The 21954-nt window shown below is 35.7% G+C and overlaps 1 protein-coding gene across 4 annotated transcripts in view; it reads right to left on the reverse strand.

The window, feature by feature from the left end:
- Window positions 1–21954, reverse strand: part of LOC121373948 (choline transporter-like protein 1) — a 178280-nt gene that overhangs the window by 52637 nt on the left and 103689 nt on the right. For 2 of the 4 annotated variants that reach the window (XM_041500792.1, XM_041500794.1), the window contains exon 3: window positions 5059–5128. In XM_041500792.1, coding sequence (XP_041356726.1) covers window positions 5059–5085 — 27 coding nt within the window. In that variant the 5' untranslated portion in view covers window positions 5086–5128. Of the gene's footprint in view, window positions 1–5058; window positions 5129–19735; window positions 19799–19871; window positions 20832–21954 lie in introns of those variants that run through there. The other 2 variants (XM_041500793.1, XM_041500795.1) reach the window with 2 other exon arrangements.

Genomic DNA, 21954 nt, shown 5'->3' on the forward strand with positions numbered 1-21954 from the left:
TACACAAGATGATCAGTGCAGTCTGCGGCCCCGGCTACTCCAGTGTAGTTCAGACACTACGTCAGCGAAAAGACCAACTGCCGACACTCCGGGAATCTCCAGCCTCTCCGAAGTAGAAACCAACCTAACGGCCTTAACGAGGCCACTCACGTGGACATATATATCGGACTTTAAACTTTTAGACCTTCGTTCAAAAGTTTATGTCGAAATTACTTTCTTTTTTTTAAATATTATTAAATAGTCCGATCCTCTCTTCTTTCTCTTATTTATTTTTGGACTGTCCTTCTAAAATGCTCCAAATTATATAAATATTCGACCGAGCAGTCAATTCTTTTTATTTTTGGCTTGTAATTTTTTTTTTTTTTTTTTTTTAATTCTATTAACTGTTTTACTAATTGCTTTTTTCAAAATTCTGCCCATTTTCAACTCTACCCCCCCCCCCCCCCCCCCCCCCCATCTTATCTAATTTCTTTTTGACCACCCGATCTAATCTAGCGACCAAATTTAATGAGTAGAATTTTCTTTATTAATTATATTAGAGATGCGCATCAAAATATTAAAGGCCCACTATTTAATTTTTGGATGTAAATTTCAAAATTGTCCGCTTATTTTATTTCTGTCCCGGGACAAGCCCCTGGCTATCCAGAGACAGGCCCCGGGACGGACATGCTCGAAACTCTAGTGGTATATGAGCATGTACAAATTATTCACACTCGCACTACTTATGTATTTTAGGCTAGTGGCCTTCATACTGAATAAAGCTGGTCTTGTCTTGTCTTGTAGTAAGGAATGTTTTGATCAAATTTTAGATAATAGAATTATTCACATTAATGGATTATGTCCAGATTAAACCTGGTTTATGCAAACTGAACTGTAGGTATCTTGTTAATTAAATCTGAGAAATCTTAGTTAACAGAACCTAGCACTTCCAGTGACCAAATAAATTACCCACTGAAATTAATGTAAGCACAGAGTAAAAAAAAAAAAAGATTCAAAATCAATTGCAATAGTCATTAGTATTGAAGCAATAATCTTGTTAACTGCAGTCAATCAATCCTTAATCAGGCAACATATGACTGTATTTAATTTTATTAAGTAAAAGGTCACAGACAAAGTTTTTTCAATGGATGGCACTGTTAGTATCTTGAACATGTTGAAGATTTTGTAGCTGTCACAAAACCTCCATCTTTAATGCCCAAAATTGCCAAAACTTAAACATGATTAGTGTTTGTTTTGACTAAAATATGTTTTTAGGGCATCCTAAAGCATATTTTAGCATCAATGTTTTAAAGTTAAAACAGGTTTGAAAATATTTCTTCAAAAGTTGTTTTATCATCTTGAAATATGTTTTACTGTTAAAACCCTTTCATAAATATGGGCCAGTATGCTCTATAATTCTGTTCCTTAAAATTTTATTATAAGTCTTGAAAAAAATCCCTTTCTGAAAATTTTATGAGGTGGCAGGTTTTCTTTCACTTTAATCCATTTACCTCTCCCCTGGGCAGGCATGCTTGAACCGTAATTAGATTTAAGCATAAAATTAAGTTGTCTTCATATTCATAATTTCACTTCCTATGTCCTATTGGCTGTCTTAAAGAATTTTTCAAAAAACTTGTTATGTTTAAATAAATTTACACATCTATAAAATATTCACGCAATACATATATTCATCCGCACAAATCTACAATAATGGTTGTTTGCCCATTTCCATAGCGCACGATCACTTTCTTTCAAACCTGCCTCAGAAATAACAATGTAATCACGTTACTGCTGGGTGTAAAGCTGCACACAAAAAAATGTGAACACGAACCTGGTATGACATAAAATAGATCAGCTTTAGGGTGTGAATTATTCCGCAAATTACATTACGCTATTCCAGCGTGGTTCCAGAAAACTACGTTAGAGATTCACAAATACTGTTATGGTGGTGGCCATAATACAACATTTATCCCATTTTTACAGCTTCTGGCCAGTCTCAAGCAAATGAAAATTACCAAAACGATTGATCACAGAGGAAGAAATTTGCCAGCGAAGACACATTCTTTGACAAATTAATTTGATAACCGATGCCCAGGCATGTGATGATGGACAAAGAATTACTTTTCAATATCTGAATTTGTGGAATATGAGAGCATTATACTCTTATGTTCTAGTGAATGTTTCTTTTTTTCCACCTAAATTTGGAATAAAAATGTGTAATATCTGAAAATTGGTTTCCATGGAAACAGTAAATGTTAAAAACCTTTGTAAGTGTATCAAGGTACACTGCTGGTAATATAATGATGATGTTATGTTTTTTTAAAGGTATTATCTACTTAACTGTTATTCAAAATGGGTTATTCGCTTATATTTTGTTTTGTAAATATTTAATTGACTGCAACCAACACACAATAGCTTTAAAAAATATATGTTACCCATTACATTGAGACAAAGAAGATAAAATTGCAAAAACAAATCATGGCTGCTCATACTCATGCCATCATAAAAATAAAGAACTAAGACCTTTTTACTTATAGGACGTATGTGGAGTGGCATTCATATAGGTTATCGCCTGTTTGCTGATACACTTCATTTATTTGAATAATTTTTTTTTTTTTTTTAAAAGTGACATATGCACTGGGATATACCAACTCTTCCTAACCCTCTAGGGGCGGGACGTAGCCCAGTGGTTAAAGCGTTCACTTGATGTGCAGTCGGTCTAGGATCAATCCCCATCGGTGGACCCATTGGGCTATTTCTTGTTTCAGCCAGTGCTCCACGACTGGTGTAACAAAGGCTGTGGTATGTTCTATCCTGTCTGTGGGATGGTGCATATAAAAGATCTCTTGCTGCTATTTGAAAATAGTAGCCCATGAAGTGGCAACAGCGGATTTTCTCTCTGAATATCTGTGTGGTCCTTAACCATATGTCTGATGCCATATAACCGTAAATAAAATGTGTTGAGTGCGTCGTTGAATAAAACATTTCCTTCCTTCCTTACTTCCTTCCTGACCCTTTATTCATCCTGGTAAAAACTCTAGAATGAACATTTAAATTTCACACATCAGATTCTGTCTGGAATCCATCTTGATGCCCCTCCCATCCACTTACTGACAGCTACCATGATGGATCAAACCATATATGTGCTAATTCGTATACATGTAATAATACTTTCTTTTGTAGCATCACATAGCAAGCTATATATATATATTTTTTTAAATCTCAACTCAAATACATTTTAACATTATGTTAGTCTCAGATACATTACTATATTATTATAGCTGATGATTAATAAATCAATGTGCTCTAGTGGATGTTGTTAAAAAAAAACCCAATTTCTGAAACATTACTATGTTAATTGATCCTCGGTTATTCAAGTGGCGAGGACTCTTGAAACAATTACCCTGCCAAGTGATGGAGAACCGGTGTATCATTGACTGTTAATTCACCCTGTGCTCTCCGACACACACGTGGTACGGCTGGCTCTGGAAGTGTTGGTACAGGTTATAAGAAGAAAAAGACACAGGTTACCGATTATGAGCTTCTCCCGATATTATCCCTACAGCAAGATGACATATTTCGATGGGCCAGGTGCAACCCACACATGGCCAATTACACAGTACTCATCAAACACCTGTATCGGGAGATGGATACCTGTGGCTACATCTAGGAAATAATGCCTAATTATATGAAACATTAAAAACAACAAGAGTACCAGGTGTTTGATAGAGAAGCACACACATTAATGAATGTGCAATGGGGTGGATTAACAATTTGTTTTGGACCAACTACTGATGTGCATTAATCCATGCAGGGACCTAGTTAATATGCAACACACTACCAACCAACATTGTACTTGTATGCAAGGTTTGATGATCCTATACAGGGTTTCTGCCAGAGGGTAAAAAAGGTATGGCGGAATACCCAAATATTTTTGCAGGTTTTTTTTATTTTGAGTTAACTTTTTGACAAAATTAATTACTCTGATCATTACTGTATGATTTTCTTAACCCTAACCCTAACCCTAAACTTAATCCATTTTCTTTCTGATGGAGGCACCCCATAGTCCATCGACTGTGGCTGCATTCAATTCCATAGTGCCATACCCAATTTGTTTTTTTTATGGCAGAAACATTGCTATATGAATTTATAAGAAAGATATGCCCCAAACAAGTAAAATAAGTTAACAGATGGACATATATATGAACAGACAACACCATGCCATAATATGATCCATCAAAGATAGGCCTATAAAAAATAATGGTGAACGCACTTTTTGTAAAACATGGGGCAGGTACTTCTGGTACCAATGCTCTATGGTATGTACTATCATGTCTAAGATAAAAGGGGCGGGACGTAGTCCAGTGGTACAGCGTTCGCTCGATGCGTGGTCGAGTCTGGGATCGATCCCCATCAGTGGGCCCATTGGGCTATTTCTCATTCCAGTCAGTGCACCACGACTGGTACATCAAAGGCTGTGGTATGTACTACCCTATCTGTGGTATGGTGCATATAAAAGATCCCTTGCTGCTAATCGGAAAGAGTAGCCCATGAAGTGGCGACAGCGGGTTTCCTCTCTCAATATCTGTGTGGTCCTTAACCATATGTCTGACACCATATAACCGTAAATAAAATGTGTTGAGTGCATTGTTAAATAAAAAACATGTCTTTCTATGTCTAAGATAAACTGCACAGAAAAGATTAATTGCTGTTTACTAATTGGAGTAGCTAACTAGCATTTGCCATTTGCATGAGTCATATACTATAAGCTGTTTGTAGAGAACATGCAATTATGAGGGTTATTGAATAATCTCATATTATCAGCAGCAATGTGAGAAACTATAAAAGGACATAAGACTGGTAGGTACTGGGTTTGCATCCTGGTACCAACTCCCACCCAGAGTGAGTTTAACAACTCAATGGGTCCGTAGGTGTAAGGCCACTATACCGACTTCTCTCTCACTAACCACTAACCCTTTATCCAGATAGCTGAGGTGTGTGTTCAGGACAGCGTGCTTGAACCTTAATTGTATATAAGCACGAAAATAGGTATAAATGAAATGAAATGAAGAATCTCACCTTCTCTCCACAACAACTTCCACACATGGTGAGGCTATTGGAGTTATTCTATGCTAGGAGGAGCCGAGCCCTGCAACAGAGAGAACAAATAAAAATACTATGAACTACAATATTCATACACATGTACAAGTAAAAGTACAGTTTGTTTCGTTTAACGACACCACTTGAGCAGATCGATTAATTAATCATTGGCTACTGGATGTCAAACACTTGGTAATTCCGACTTGTAGTCATCAGAGGAAACCTGCTATATTTTTTTCTAATGCAGCAAGGATCTTCTATATGCACTTTTGCACAGACAGGAAAACAGATACCACGGTCTTTGTCCAGTTGTGATGTACTGGATGGAATGAGAAACCGAGGTGGTTCAATACTGCGACGCAAGCACCTCGAGCGAGCATTCAACCGACTAACTAAATCCCGCCCCTATATATACAAGTAGCAACACTAAGGCTTGAACAATTCATATGTTACTGATCCATAAACTGACAGTGACTTTTCTCAATGCTTTATGACTAATTTTAAAAATGGTTTCTTTGTAATATGATCCACCATTTTCAGATTTGGAAATATCAATCGTTCATTTTGTTTCCATTGTATTAAAAATCTGCCATGGGGTTAAAAAGTGAGGACTGATTTTTTATGAGGCTGTAAACATTTCAGCAAATTTTTTTCACTGGTGGTAACAATAAATATTTTACAGAAGATATATGAAAAATTCAACATACTAGTATTTTAGTTTGACGTATTATATTGACGTTAGTATTTTAGTTTTCAGGACATAGCTCAGTGGTACAGTGCTCACCTGGTGGACCCATTGGGCTATTTCTCGTTCCAGCCAGTGCTCCACAACTGGTTTAACAAAGGCCGTGGTATGTACTATTCTGTCTTTGGAATGGTGCATATAAAAGATCCCTTGCTGCTAATCAAAAAGAGTAGCCCATGAAGTGGCAACAGCAGGTTTTCTCTCTAATATCTGTGTGGTCCATAACCATATGTCTGATGCTATATAACCGTAAATAAAATGTGTTGAGCGTGTCGTTAAATAAAACATTTCCTTCCTTCCTTCCCAGTAAATCAATTCATTGAATAAAATGATCACCAAGACCTCAGCTGTATTCTCCTCTCTGTAAATTACTGTCACCAAGTGTTCTACAGAAACATCATTGTAACATTAACCAGATGACTACATCCTTCCAGGCCCATGGATTTCACGGAACAACTACTTCCGGTACCGTGTCAGTAAGCATGTCTGTAGAATCATGGAACCGAAACTTCGTTTTCCATGATTATTATATCGAGTACACTACAATAATATAGATAATTATTTATTAAAAACAGTTTCCGATGGGTTCCCATGATCTCAAGGCACTGAACCGAAAACGTTTTTCCCATGAAATTTGAAAACCTATGGCCTGCCTTCCCAAATGAAAACCACAACCCAAGTTGTATTTGCATGCAAGGTTTGATAATCCAATATGAATTGATAAGGAAGATATTGCTCGGACAAAGATTTTCTTTAATGTTAAAAAAAGAGTAAAAGTTTGTGTTGTATAGGTTGGACTATACCAATTCAAATCCCATAGGCGACCATGTTAACGTTTGTGTTTAAAAACACTATATGCAATATATCAACCAAACTGTGACCCATAAATATCAGTACTACAACCCCTACCTCAAAGTATTAACTGCAGAAAATGGTACCTTTCATGGCTCATTTTCGGTATAACCAGATGTTTCTGCAACACCCCTAGTTTCGCACAAAATTTTAGTACTTTTTTTTACAGGTACACCATACATGTTCCAAGCACAAGGCTACTTGACACGGTGGTACTACATCAAATAAAATTGCATACATTTTTAGCCCAGATGAAACTAATTTTTTTTACAACCAACACACTCACATTTATAACCAATCACAGGACTTGTGGTGTTAACTTCTCTATCAAAAGTTCGGTACACCTCGAACTTCGACCCAGACGGAAATTAATTGGTATAGTGCAACCTATACTGATAACATACATGTTTCAAAAGGTGGTGAATCATATGTTTTTATGACAACCAGGATCTGGTGTCTTCTGACATAAACTGACAACCTCACTGAAACACAGTGCAACCTAATTTAATGTACACCTCACAAAACACATGTATTTTGTACAGTTTTGTACAAATGCAATATGTCATATTTGAACAAATAATTTTTTTAAAAATAATACTCCTGAAGATATGATTGTCAGATGGGTGTGTGTGCCTCAGCTATATATGTAGAGACAGCATGGCTATTCAGAGTACCTCAACTCCTTAAACTTATTCCATTGAAACACATGTACTTGACTGACCCCTAGATTATGAAGACCTCAATAGGCACATCAAAGAAATATCAGTATTAAAAAAATACAATGTCTGAGGAAGGGAAAACCAACATGACTGCATCTGTATGAAGTAATGACTTAATGTCCTGCACATCACTGTTGGAAGAAAATCCTGTATGCTGAGTGTGGGCATCTTCAAGTTACCATGTGCGGGAATTTCAAAGTCCATCAGCTATGCAGATTTTCAAATTGGACCATCAAAACCATTGGCAGCCACCAATATTCCTGACTATATTTTATGTATACCCTACTGTAGTTGGAGGTTTTAAAAATGTGTGATATCTGGAATTATCATGCAGCTTTCGCATATTTATTTTTTGATTCATTACTAAAAAAACCTGTTTTTTAAGTGACATAATTACCCGAACATCTATTTTATTGCATTATTTTCTAATCCAGATCAATACAATATGTATATTGGATGTATTCCTACAATCTGTAATCCAGCATATCATTTAGCTATTAACATTGGATAATACAGCATTAACAATAAAATAAATCATCAAATTACACCAAGGTAGATAATCAAATCTGGAAAAATTGGTTCCAAATCTAGTATACACTCAAAATACACTTCATGGGAGCAAACTAAGTGATTATTTTAAAAAAAGATTTGATCTGGAGACCTAAAGATATGTTTAACAAGCTTATTGTTATGTATAAATGAGAACAGAAGGCACAATAGTGACAAAAATTTTAATTATGGCTTTGGTAAATAAATTCTTCAAAGTAAAAAAAATCTTTCCCCTAAAACTACAAATGTGTCTAAAATATGACTTAGCACCCTATAAATATGCCAAAAGGACAATAAAAATCAAGGTCTTTAAAAAGTTAAGCTATCAGAAGTACACACATGAAACATTAACTATGTTTATAGAAGTTAAAGACATTATCCCAATATTGGCACATGTTATTTTTAATATAAAAATAAATTGCTATTAAAATCTAAGTTCAGACTGCCTAGATATATTAACATATTTAAGAGCAGTTGTATATGGCAAGTCAAACACCATGTAAATAAGAACATTCAAATCTGTATAGTATGAATTATAGGCCAAAACCAACTTTTCCTCAGTGCTAATTTTTGTTCAAACTCCATTCAGAGCTATGTACAGTAATTATTGTCAAGGTCAAGGTCTTGTGAACTTGCATGGCCGAGTGACGGCTAATTAATCAAATAGTGTAGTTTAATTTTAATTAAATCACAAAAAATCATAATCTTTTTTATTATGCACTGAATATGTGCTATAGGTTGGACTATACCAATTCAAATCCCATAGGCGACCATGTTAACGTTGTGTTTTAAAAACACTATATGCAATATATCAACCAAACTGTGACCCATAAATATCAGTACTACAACCCCTACCTCAAAGTATTAACTGCAGAAAATGGTACCTTTCATGGCTCATTTTCGGTATAACCAGATGTTTCTGCAACACCCCTAGTTTCGCACAAAATTTTAGTACTTTTTTTTACAGGTACACCATACATGTTCCAAGCACAAGGCTACTTGACACGGTGGTACTACATCAAATAAAATTGCATACATTTTTAGCCCAGATGAAACTAATTTTTTTTACAACCAACACACTCACATTTATAACCAATCACAGGACTTGTGGTGTTAACTTCTCTATCAAAAGTTCGGTACACCTCGAACTTCGACCCAGACGGAAATTAATTGGTATAGTGCAACCTTTAACGACAGCTCTATAGCACACTGATTTATTTATCACTGGCTACTGGATGTCAAACATTTAGTAATTCTGACATAGTCTTAGAGTGGAAGCCCGCTATACTTTTTCCATTAGTAGCAAGGGATCTTTTATATACACCATACCACAGATAAAATAGCATTTTGATATACAAAAATGTACCAGTTGTGATGCACTGGCCAGAACAAGAAATAGCTCAATGGGCCACCAACGGGGATCGATCCTAGACCGTCCGTATATAAGGCGAGCACTTTATCACTGCGCTACATCCAACCCCCTCCTTTAATGTAAAGTAATGCTTGAAAAGTATGTTACATACCATAATATGACCTGTCAAAAGTGGGTATATGAAAAAAAAAGAGCACAAATCAACTAATAAGGAGAATGCGATTTTTAAAATGAAGGCATACAGACCACTTAGTTCAATGTGATCATCTGACTGTTGAGATATTGGCTCGGAAATGAAAATTGATTGGAGTTTATAGAATGAAAAATGAAATGATCATTAGCAAATGAACGTCGTGACAAAACCTGGTCAACATAATTATCTGAGCAAACAACAGCTTTGATTGCTAGGAACATATATTAATTTTACCATAACCAAGCTTTCAAATTGGACAAAGAGATATTAACACTAGCTAATCAACTAGCGCAATTCTGAAAAGGAAAGGGTTTGTTTAATCATAGCTATTAAGCATCAAACATAAGGAGATTGTGACATGATCTGAATTTAGAGGACGGAAGCCTGCCATCAGGAACAGGAAATGCTATGTGCGTAGCTTTATACTGAAGGTTCAGACAAAGACCATACCCACCGGCCTTGATGGTGTCATGATTAAGCCATCAGACATAAATAAGCCTGGTAGGTACTGGGTTCACATCCCGGTACTGGCTCCAACCCAGAGCGAGTTTTAACAAATCAATGGGTAGGTAACAACAAACCCATTGTCTTTGACACAGTCCAGATAGCTGAGATGTGTGCCCAGGACAGCATGTTAGAATATAAGAATGAAAATAAGTTGAAATGAATGAATAAAAAGACCACACCTAGGACAGAATGCCATCAACAGAGGCAACAGTTTTATTTTTATTTTTGTTTATTAGCAGCAAATGGGGTCACTTCCCCACAGACAGGATACATATCAAACAGTCTTTGATGTATCAACCATGAAGTACTTATTGGAAAGGGTAAAAGCTCCGAATGGGTCTTCTGTGGCAAGAACTTTAGAAATACGCTCAAACACATCTTTAAATATTAATACATACATCATTATATTGTTTTACAACCTTAATAAAATGACTTACTGCCTACATAATTAATCGGCTGTAACGGGAGCTTTGAAAAGGTTATATGCTAGGAGACAAATGCATTTGCCAGCAAACTGTTTATAACCAGTAATTAGTCGTCAGCTAAATGCCTATAACTAGTATTCGTAAAATACAGGTATAGGGCCTAATTCACAAAGTTCTCTTAGGTTCTGTTAGACAACAAAGCATCCTCTTTGCAAGACTTTTAGCATTGCACTGTGATATCGCAAAGTTGTGAGAGTTTAGTGAATTAGGCCCCAGTAGGTTAAAACAATCCATAGCTGTAACATGGTTACTTTAATTTAAAAGCAATTAAAGTCAGCAAGGAGTTGTTCATGTTAATGTATTATCTTGCTCACAATCAGAATAGCACATTTGTTAACCTTGACTTTTGGTATACCATGGTTGGAATGGAAAATAATCCAAAGGTTCTAGAGTTAAAAATAAAAAGTCATATAAGACCTCAGTATATTTGTTATTGAATGTTTCCCCTATGATTTCTGTTTATGGGAATACAGCATGCATCTGGAGCATGCAAATCAAGCACACAATAGGGTAGGAAAAGGCTAAAGACCATCTTCTAGAAGAGCCCTTTTGGGCTATTGCCCATTCTAGTCAGTACACCCTGACTGGTATCTAAAAGGCAGTGGTATGTGCAGTCCTGTCTGTGGGATGGTGCAGTCCTGTCTGTGGGATGGTGTATATAAAAGATCTCTTGCTACTAATAGAAAAATGTAACGGCTTTCCTCTCTAAAACAATATGTCAGAATTACCAAATGGTTTGACATCCAATAGCCGATAATTAATAAATCAATGTGCTCCAGTGGTGTTCTTAAACAAAACAAACTTTTATCGAAAAAACCCTGACATCACTAGTGTTAGCATATATAGTTTAAATTTTCAGTTAATTTAGAGAAATTTACAGAGATTGTCATTAGACAATATTTTGGTTCTTCCAAGTAAAATTATAATACGTACAACGTGAAATTTTACACCCTTCATGGCAGGCTGATCACATGATTCAAACAAAAGTTAATGTTTACTTTGTTTAACGACACCATTGGAGCACACAAATGTCTTAATCATCGACTACTGGATGTCAAAAATGTTATAATTCAACCTGATCCTGCTTAGAACTTTGACGTCACTGGCCAAAGAAAAAACTGTCTATAAAAGGACTGGTTTAATTACCCAATACCTATAAATAAGAAGATTCTTTTTTGCAACTGGGTATTACAGAAATAGAAAGCAACACTATGTGCGTCATTTTTCTCTAGTAATCAGTCACTTTTCTCGAGCAATCAGTTACAACATGGGGCTGAAAGGTCTCATTAATTCTTCTCCATCTTTAGCGGTTCTCACCAACAATCTTAGCGAGTTTCTCCATTCTGTCACAGATGTATCCCGTGGCATACTTTCTCATTTCATTGTCTGCAACCCCGCCAGCCATACACACCGGGTCGAAATAGCCAAACGGAACCATCCTAATTACTTTTTCAAATCATTCTCGGAAATTACAAAAATTTGATTAATACTCATATAAGCTGCATGTGAAAAGTTTTTCTTTACACTAATAATAGAATGTGTTTTGTGTTTTGGTAACAAAAATGTACCATTTTCTAAATATCTCAATTTTGTTGAAAGTGTTATTATGCACAAATAGCATTTTCTAAATATTTTAAAGTTATTAAAAAGTGGACAATGTGTGTGTGTGTGTGTGTGGTGTGTGTGTGTGTGTGTGTGTGTGTGTGTGTTTGTATGATATTTTAAAATCTTTTACTTGCATTTTCCCAGTCAGGACAGCACATACCACCAACATTGATATACAAGTCATGGGTCACTGCTCGGGGTGCAAAAAACTCCAATTAGAGAATAGGTATAAAAAGTCTGTTTTGTTTAACGACACCACTAGAGCACATTGATTTATTAATCATCAGCTATTGGATGTCAAACATATGGTCATTTTGACACAGTCTTAAAGAGGAAGCCCGCTACATTTTTCTGTCAGTAGTAAGTGATCGTTCATATGCATCATCCCACACAGGATAGCACATACAACGGCCTTTGATATACCAGTTGTGGTGCACTGGCTGGAAGGAGAAATAGCCCAATGGTCCCACTGATGGGGATCGATCCTAGATAATAGGTCTACTTAGGTGGCTCAATCCTATGATGCCAGCTAGACTGGTTTATTCTATATCACCTAAGTTTAAAGAACAAGGCAGGAAACCAATCTACGATTGTTGACAGTGAAGAGGGGAGAAAGTTCCATTTCTCCTGTGTTAACAACATTTGTATCTTCCAAAATACAATCCGACACCAAATACGTGAAATAGACCTCTTTCTCATTCCACTGCGCATGTGCCCGTTGCGGAGTTACTCGAGGACGCAAACCGCTAGATTTCGCGAGATCTCGCCAAAATAGACCTATCTGCAAATTGGGGGGCAAAAAGCAATGGGAGGCCACGACCATTGTTCAATTATTAACTGTTCCAATCGCATATGTCCGGGAAATTCGTTATCCTTCCATCGATATCCAGCCAATGGATATCGGAAACGTTTGTGGGTAATCGTTTCACGTAGAAAACGATTTTAATGTTACTCTAAGTACTAGGGTTTGTTCGGTACATTTTGTAGGAGGGAACCCAGTGAACGCATAAGGGACCAAAACCTTACCGGTTCTGTACAGGACGTTCCTACACAGGGCGGTCTAGTATACTTAGATATGGTGGAAAACACATTAACAGTAAAGAAAATAAATATATATTTTGTATATAAAGAAAATATATGTATATTTCGAATTATACTCAATAAAATATATAACGTGGCGTGTGTAAATATATAAAAAATATATGTAGTCAGGACAGCTATGTACAGAACGTTCCTATACAGGGCGGTCTAGTATTCTCTACTTAGATATGGTAGTAAACAGTAAATAAAATAAATAAATATATATTTTGTATATACAGAAAATATATGTATATTTCGGACAATACTCAACAGAATATATATATATATATATATATATATATATATATATATATGAACTTTTAATGTTATTATTACTCAGTGTGTTTCAAATTTAATTATAAGTATTGTCTGTTATTACTTTTACGTACATCTAGGTATGAAAAAAAAAATCATCCGCAAACTTATGTGAGAACGGCTTCGCCGATTCACACAATTTACGGATGATTTATTTTGTTCATACCCTGATGAACATAAAAGAAATAACAGACACTCCTTAAATAATAATAATAATAATAATGATATATGAATATATATAGAGTGATGACGGCTGTGTACCTACACAGGTCCGTCTAGTATTTTATATACTTAGATATGGTGGAAAACACATTAACAGTAAAGAAAATAAATATATTTTGTATAATACCCAATGCGTTCATGTTGACACTGTATAAAAATGTGTGTATGGGTAAACAGAACGGCACCTACCTTCAACCCCCCCCCCCCTCTCAAATCCCCCTTTTTTTAAATTCCCACTTTATGGATATACATGTAACAGCATAAAATCAATTCCTTTTTTTAACTTTAGATAGACACTAAGAAAAATGCAACAAAACACCTTCTGATATATATATATATATATATATATATATATATATACAGTCAAACCTGTCCTAGCGGCCACCTGTATTCAGCGGTCACCTGCCTTAAAAGGCCACTTTTTTCCTCCCAAACGATTTATAATGTAAATGCACCTGTAATAAGCGGTCACCTGTCTAACGCGGCCAGCGGCCACCTAAATCGGATCCCAAATCGCTAAAATACCTGCATTAAGCGGCCACAGTAAAGTTTTACTCTTATATAAAAGGGATATTTTAACAACAGCGATAAGGTGCAGCAAATAACTGATCTTCACACCTTCAGGAATACTAGTACCCATTCAGTCCCGACATCTCCACTGTGTATCAATTAAGGAAGTATGAATCTGACATGCATCTAATTGCCTCTGGGCAGGCTACGCTTGACATTTGTAGATTCACTTACTATAACAATACATCGCATGAAGTCGGAATTAAATAATTAAATGGAAAAAGAAAACAAAATTGTGGAGAATGGTTAATTTAATATATTCTATTTGCATTATTTCTGAAGGAGACAACATGTCAAAAATTGATTTATAGTCAACTATGAAGCACAAATCCATTAATTAGCGGTACAGACGGTAAAACAAGAAACAACAACAAATGTTTTAAAGACTATATATGTGGCAACCTGTACTCAGCGGCCACCTGTCTTAATCGGCCACGTTTATCTACTCCCTTGTGTGGCCGCTTAAGACAGGTTTGACTGTATATATATATATATATATATATATATATATATATATATATATATATATATATATGTGTGTGTGTGTGTGTGTGTGTGTGTGTGTGTGTGTGTACTCTCTCTCTCTCTCTCTCTCTCTCTCTCTCTCTCTCTCTCTCTCTCTCTCTCTCTCTCTCTCTCTCTCTCTCTCTCTCTCTCTCTCTCTCTCTCTCTCTCTCTCAAATATATATATCGATCGATGCCATAACCTGTCGATGCCATAACCTATGGAATCTGTCAACTGTTTTGTTTTATACTTTTTACGAGATAGTCTTTTAATCTGGCGTTATCAAAACCCTCGGGTACGAGTCGCAGAGACTTTGTCCAAGTTGTTGCACTGCTTTTTAAGGGACATTCCCGAGTTTGCTGCAATTTTTAAGATGTTATCGACTAACAGAGACTTTTTAACGATTGTAATTACATATCAAATATATTTTTCTGCATAAAATATCAGTGGCTGTATATTAAACGTGTTTCTGATCGTTCTAATATTTGTACTATGTTAAATTTCATCTTATTTCCGAAAATATTGTTTTTTCTTATGTACGAAGTTATTTGAAGACAAAATCCAGTCTGGGCTTCTTACAAATATTAAGACGATCAGAAACAAATTGAATATACAGACACTGGTATTCTAAACAAGAAAATATATTTAATATGTAAATTTAATCGTAGAAATATTTTATTAGTTGGAAACATCTTACAATGCAGCAAACTCAGGAATGTCCCTTTAATTTGAACCATTCCGCTGTAAATTTCAGCGGACCGTTTTCTACGGCCATTATACCATCTAATTCGAAATATGTACATGTTAGTTGCCAAAGTTTAAAAGTCTCCTACGAAGCTACTCAAGTCACCCATAACAACCTGTCTGTCACGCCCCCCAATTTGTAAATAGACTAGTTTCAGTCTATTTTGTCAAGGGACGTTACTCTTCGCGCGCATGCGCAATAGGAATGCGAAATACCTCTATTAATATTTTCTTTCTAAAAATCGGAATTTCAAACAAGACAATCGTAATAGCGTAATCTATGCTTTAAAAATCGTAATGATTCCGCCAAATTCATAATGGTTGACCATCTATGCACAATATTGTAAGTGATTATAAATTCCACATGACCACATGTGACAAAATTACTATTCCATGCAAAAAAAAGACTTTTAGACATAATTAGAATACAATATGGTAAGAGGACTAAGTACTTGTACCTTTAAATTTGGTAGTGATGATAAAATATGGAAACTAGCCAATTGCTAGACACAGCTGTGGCTGTAATAATTGTGATACATAAAATGATAATCTGGCAAAACTGCATGCAGCATGTAATTATTTTTGCAATTTGTCCAAGGCATATTTTAGTCACCTACATACAAAACATAAAAAATAACTAATGTTGGCTGAACAAAACAATACAGAATTTTTTTTAGAAGTGAAGTAATAAACTGTTACTGCCATAACCCAATGAAATGCAATAAACTGAAATTTATGACACAATTACATATAATGCTTATTTTGACATTAGTTTTGTGTCAAATTCATTACAGTATTGATCAAATTCAACTTCATTTCACTGGAAATCTGGTAAATGGTGGCTTAAATCCTGCACTAAGGGCTGTTCAAGAGGGACATAAGGGACGGGGTAGGAAATGATTGCTTCAAATACTCATAAGAAAAAAGATTTTTTTGTTTGTTTCACTGACAGTAAAAAAGATGTGACAGACCCACCAGGCATTTAAATCAATATAATTAAAGTGCAACATATCCATGTTATAGTATTCTTGAACAACCCTTACATTGAAATCATTTACCGGTATTACTGAAGTGATTTATTATTCCACATAAAAATTACTTAAGAATTGAAAAAAATAAAAAAATAGGAAAAAAAGAGAGTATTTTCCCCACAGTAAATTTTTTTTATTTCAATGTTTATTTAAGAGTTAATTTTTTTTTTTTAAATTAGGGAAAAAAAAGGAGTATTTTCTAACAGTAAAAAAAAAAAAAATTTCAATGTTCATCATATTTGATTCTGCTGCTTACGACTGTTAACGACTTGGTATTTATTTTGGAATCATATTCCATTTTCTCATTAAGAGTCTGGTGATTAGACCCGATTACAGGAATACAAGCTGACCAGTTTAATAATGACGGCTTCAGTAGCCACAGGTAAACATGTCAATCAGACACTATTCACCAGCTGAATACCCTTGACAGTGAGGTGAATACACAATCAGTGGGCCTCTCACACTTGCGGCCCATCCGTTCACATAACAAACTCCCCACACTGTTCACAACAAGATGTCCCTGGTGAGTGATTAGCTGATCAGATGTGGTAAGTACATAACACCCCATTTAAAGCGACTTATGTTCATTGTACGTGAGTGATAATCCTGTTTTTGTTGAACACTTCAATTCTTCTAGTCACATTGTTCCGGTAACTCCACGCTTTGTGGCAAACTCCTTCAGACATAACAGACCTGTTTTTGCAGATTACCGGTAGAGAAAATTGAAGTAATGATTCTATCAAATCAAGTTTTAAGATCAAAGAAAAAAAAGAAAAAAATGTACAGCAATTCTAATAGTAGGCCGTTCTCATTAACATTTAAAAAAAAAAATTGTTTTGCTGTAAACTGACCAATTATTTTAGCAGTGGGTTGATCAATTGGTATTTCATTTTATTTGATTTTTTGCTCAATTATATTTTTCAAAAATGAAGTGAAAGATAAATAAAATGAATTAGGATGTGTGTTGTATGGAAAATATGAATGTTGTTTGATTGAGAAACAATTCAGTAACTTTTTTGGCAATGTATATTGATGGAAAAAAAATAAGGGAACATATAAATAACAGCAAATGCTGACTGCAACAAAACCCCTCGTCCACACCATCAGATAGTTAACCATATTTCTGGCAATGGATAGATGAATGAATGAATGAATGAATGAATGTTTAACGACATGCCAGCACAAAAATCCACATCAGCTATTGGGTGTCAAAAAAAGGTAGGTGTATGAATAGGATTAAATAAAAACTAAAACTTACATAATTATGTAAAAAAAATAAAACAGTGTATAGAGCTGTGGGTAAAAGCACAATACAATACAAATATCAAGGGAAGTATATTTTAAAACTGGCAGTCAACCCAACAGCACTGATTTTTAATTCCACACTATATCTCTGTATTTAATACTCTGGTAGTGAATTAATTTGGTCTCAAATACCATGTGTTTCTTTATTTCTTTCCATCAGTATAGTTACAACAGGGAAACTATTGTTATTTTTTTCTCACCAAGACAATATTACACACTGGTGTCAGCTATCATGTTATGGGTGATAGTGCTTACTAACTAGTGACAATGTGGTACTAAATGCAATGTCGTCAACCGTAGTTATGCAATTCTCAAATATATTTCACATGTTTTGTAGGACACATGCAAATGTATGTACTTAGTAGCAGGCTGCAATTTTAACATGATTATGTGTTCTGTAAATCACAGATTTTGGGTCAGAACCATAACATTATGAGTTGGAATGCCATAATATCTACAGCAGAGCTCTCAAGTTGAAACTTTTACAAGCAGTGAGATTTTTTCCGACATCGTGAATCTGAATAAACCGGCACGGAAAATAAGCACGCTGACAATTGGTCACGGTTCGAGATTCTGACCAATAAACAACGTGGACACCTATTATATGATTTTAATGCCTTACAATGCTTAACCGTGCCGGCCGGCAGTCGCAGGCTTGTTTGTAAGTCGTTGAGATTGAATGAACAACAAGAAGTATATTTTTTTTGCTAAAATGCGTGAGAAAATAATGTACCGGCGTGAGAGCGTGACACAGCGTTCAAATGTGTGAGTCTCACACAGAATGCGTGAGACTTGACAGCACTGCTATAGTAAATCATAGTTCCAAACATTTCACATGGTGCACTATCATATTCATAGTAATTTCTATTTATTAATCTGCTTTTAAACTAAACAGGGGGAGGGATGTAGCCCAGTGGTAAAGAGCTCGCCTGATGTGCGGTTGGTCTGGGATCGATCCCCGTCGGTGGGCCCATTGGGCTATTTCTCGTTCCAGCCAGTGCACCACAACTGGTATATCAAAGGCTGTGGTATGTGCTATTCTGTCTATGGGATGGCGCATATAAAAGATCCCTTGCTACTAATGAAAAAATGTAGCAGGGTTCCTCTCTATAACTGTGTCAGAATGACCATATGTTTGACATCCAATAGCCGATGATTAATAAATCAATGTGCTCTAGTGGTGTTGTTAAACAAAACAAACTTTAAACTGAACATTAAATCTTTTGCTATTAGGAAAACATTGTATTTACTAAATGTGTACCAAAAAGATGATTAGTTCTCTAATGAAAGCTGCTTATTTTCTTTTCACTGAAGGATTTCATTTAAAGGATAGAAATGCACGATCACAATTACAAACAGTAAGATGCCAGAAACACTGGCTAAAAACACATAATCCTTTAATGTTCCCTGTCAAATTAGTATATATGAACTTTCATACTTGTTTGTTTTTTACTCTGCATATGCCTACCTGCACATGTTATTATATATGTTTTTAAAATCAGTTATACAAATACACCTACTAAGTAATTTCATGACATACCTAAAGATACGTTTTTGGTTTTAATGATGCATATCTCTATCTGCATATGTCAGGCCTGTATGCGTGTGCGTGTGCGTGGTGTGTGTGCGTGCGTGCATATGCACCCCTCCCATAATACCAAAGATTCAAAAACAAATTCTATAAAATTACGTACACAGGTTTTTTTCCCCCCACTGTTAGTCCCATCATGAGACATTCAAATTCCCCATCCCCCACAATTAAAAATCCTGCATACAGGTGTGTATATTATTATAGATGTTTGTCAAACCAGTTATACTGGTATACTTTAATTTAGGAATCTAAAAACATATACATACCAGCTGTGTGTTAATATGCCAGTAACATGGTTTTACATATTCCACGTGTGTTATCACAACACCACAGGTCAATGCACTGCTTTAACAACTATAAAATCCACTACAAGAAAATGCATTCTATTTTTCATGAGCTTACCTGAACTGAAGCTGTCACCTGTAAAGCACACAGCTAAGCAGCGTTATTTACAATTATCTGCAGTGCGTTGTTGTTGTTGCTGCCACAAGTAGATGAAATAAGTCTCACTCGGTCATGCACTAGATAACGGCAGGTTGCCCGAGTCCACTACTCCACGCTAAATCCCACGCATTTCATGCACCAACGAAACTGCCACAAAATGCTGTCGGCAAACCGCAGCCCGTCATGTTTTCTTCAACTCCACCACTGAGCGGATTTTGACAATATGGCTTGATCATTGATCACAAATAGTTAACATTCCCAATACAAGCACGGGCGATAATGAGGGTAGCGGCAAGCGGCATTGGAGCACTGGAAATCTTTTTATTAGGAGGAGGAAAGGTCTTATGTATCGACAAGATCATTACATGGCAGAAGGTGTGGACGTCGCAACAAACACCGTGCATATATGCTGCAGTGAATAATTCATATAGGATCCCGCCGATAAGAAACAAATATTGATTATTCCCTATCAGGAAAATGACACTAATTAGGAAATAGAATGTCAGAGAAAGAAACCATGGAAGATTGATGGATACTGTGACGGATACAAAAACATTGTGACTCCACAAGATTCAATAGTGCACCGTGATAAAATGGTCGGGTCACCATCGGTATTGACAAGGCAAAGTCAATCTCAGCCACCCAGGCTCCAATAAAACGGCAGGAAAGCTGGGAAATGTAATTGTAATGCCCATCCTGAGTTGAATAAAACTCCAATGCATCAAAATCTTTTTACCCCGTGGTTGGCAGAGAGCCTGCCATCACTGAGATTTGATTAAACCCAGAGTGAGGCCTACCAATAACAGATGCACTTAGGTAATAAGTGTTCAATGTGTTTTTGTCTTCTCGTTTTTACTTTCAGGAAGCAAGGTTAGATTTGACAGCTGTAAAAAAGATTTCGTTGGTATTGCTTTTTATGAAAATATCAATAATTCAAAGTTCAATACATAAGCAATTACCATATTTTGTAAGTGGTTCTTTTTGTGCTCACACCTACAAAAATGTGGCATCCTGTCTTTGGGGGGGGGGGGGGGGGGGGGGGGGGGGAGTGCATGTAAAGTGCCAGTATTCACTAGGAGTAGCCTGTGTGGCGGCAGCAAGTTTCCTCTTTCGTTCTCAAGACTAAGTATAAAAATAACCATGTGATAGATATCTAATACTGCATAGCCATAGGTCAAAATTTAACAGTTTAAAATATTCCTTTCTTTTCATTAACACTTCCAACCCTCACCCCCCAACCCCCAAATCCCCACTAATTAAAACATTTAATTAATTAAAATAGTTTTTAACATCAATAGGTGCAACTATTATTCAAATTTTACTGATCAAGAACTTAAGTTTGTGAGACACAGAAGAAAATATGAAAACTCAACATAGAACTGGTCACAATATCATCCACTACTATCAGAAAAATAACACCTAATGACAGGCAGGGGGGTGGGTGGGGTCAGGGGTCACAATGATGACAGAAATAACTTCTGTCATCAAGGTAACACATACACACCCCACCAAATAAAAGTAAAGTTTGGCTTTTATGGATATTCCACAAGTACACCAGAAGTAATTGTGGGTACACCAGTTATTATGGTTTGACGTGAGTAATTGCTCTCGCTCACATATGCTCAGGAATTTGAAACTGAGAGTAATTTCATGACAGCGGTTTATTGCTCACCATTGCTTTTCAAACAATTTTTTTTTTTAACACCACCACTAGAGCACATTGTTTCAAACAATAGCATAGGTACACCATGGATAATAGGCATTGAATTTGGTACTTAATTATTATTTTTTTTAAAGATTCTGACAAAATTGTAAATATGATGCAGCGCTTGTAACTCACCAAAAAATATGGTAGCCCAAAAAATAATAATGGATGTTAGCAAATTATGGTAAGTGAACCACAAACGACGAGTAAGATTTTAATGTGGAATCAGTAAATGCAATACAAATATTAATAGTGGCTCATATGTTATAGTTCTAAAGAAGATCGCCCAAATAATATAATTTGGGCACTAACGCCATTATTTTGTAATATTTAAGT

The sequence above is a fragment of the Gigantopelta aegis genome, chromosome 6 (assembly GCF_016097555.1).
Source record: "Gigantopelta aegis isolate Gae_Host chromosome 6, Gae_host_genome, whole genome shotgun sequence".
Taxonomy (NCBI): domain Eukaryota; kingdom Metazoa; phylum Mollusca; class Gastropoda; order Neomphalida; family Peltospiridae; genus Gigantopelta; species Gigantopelta aegis.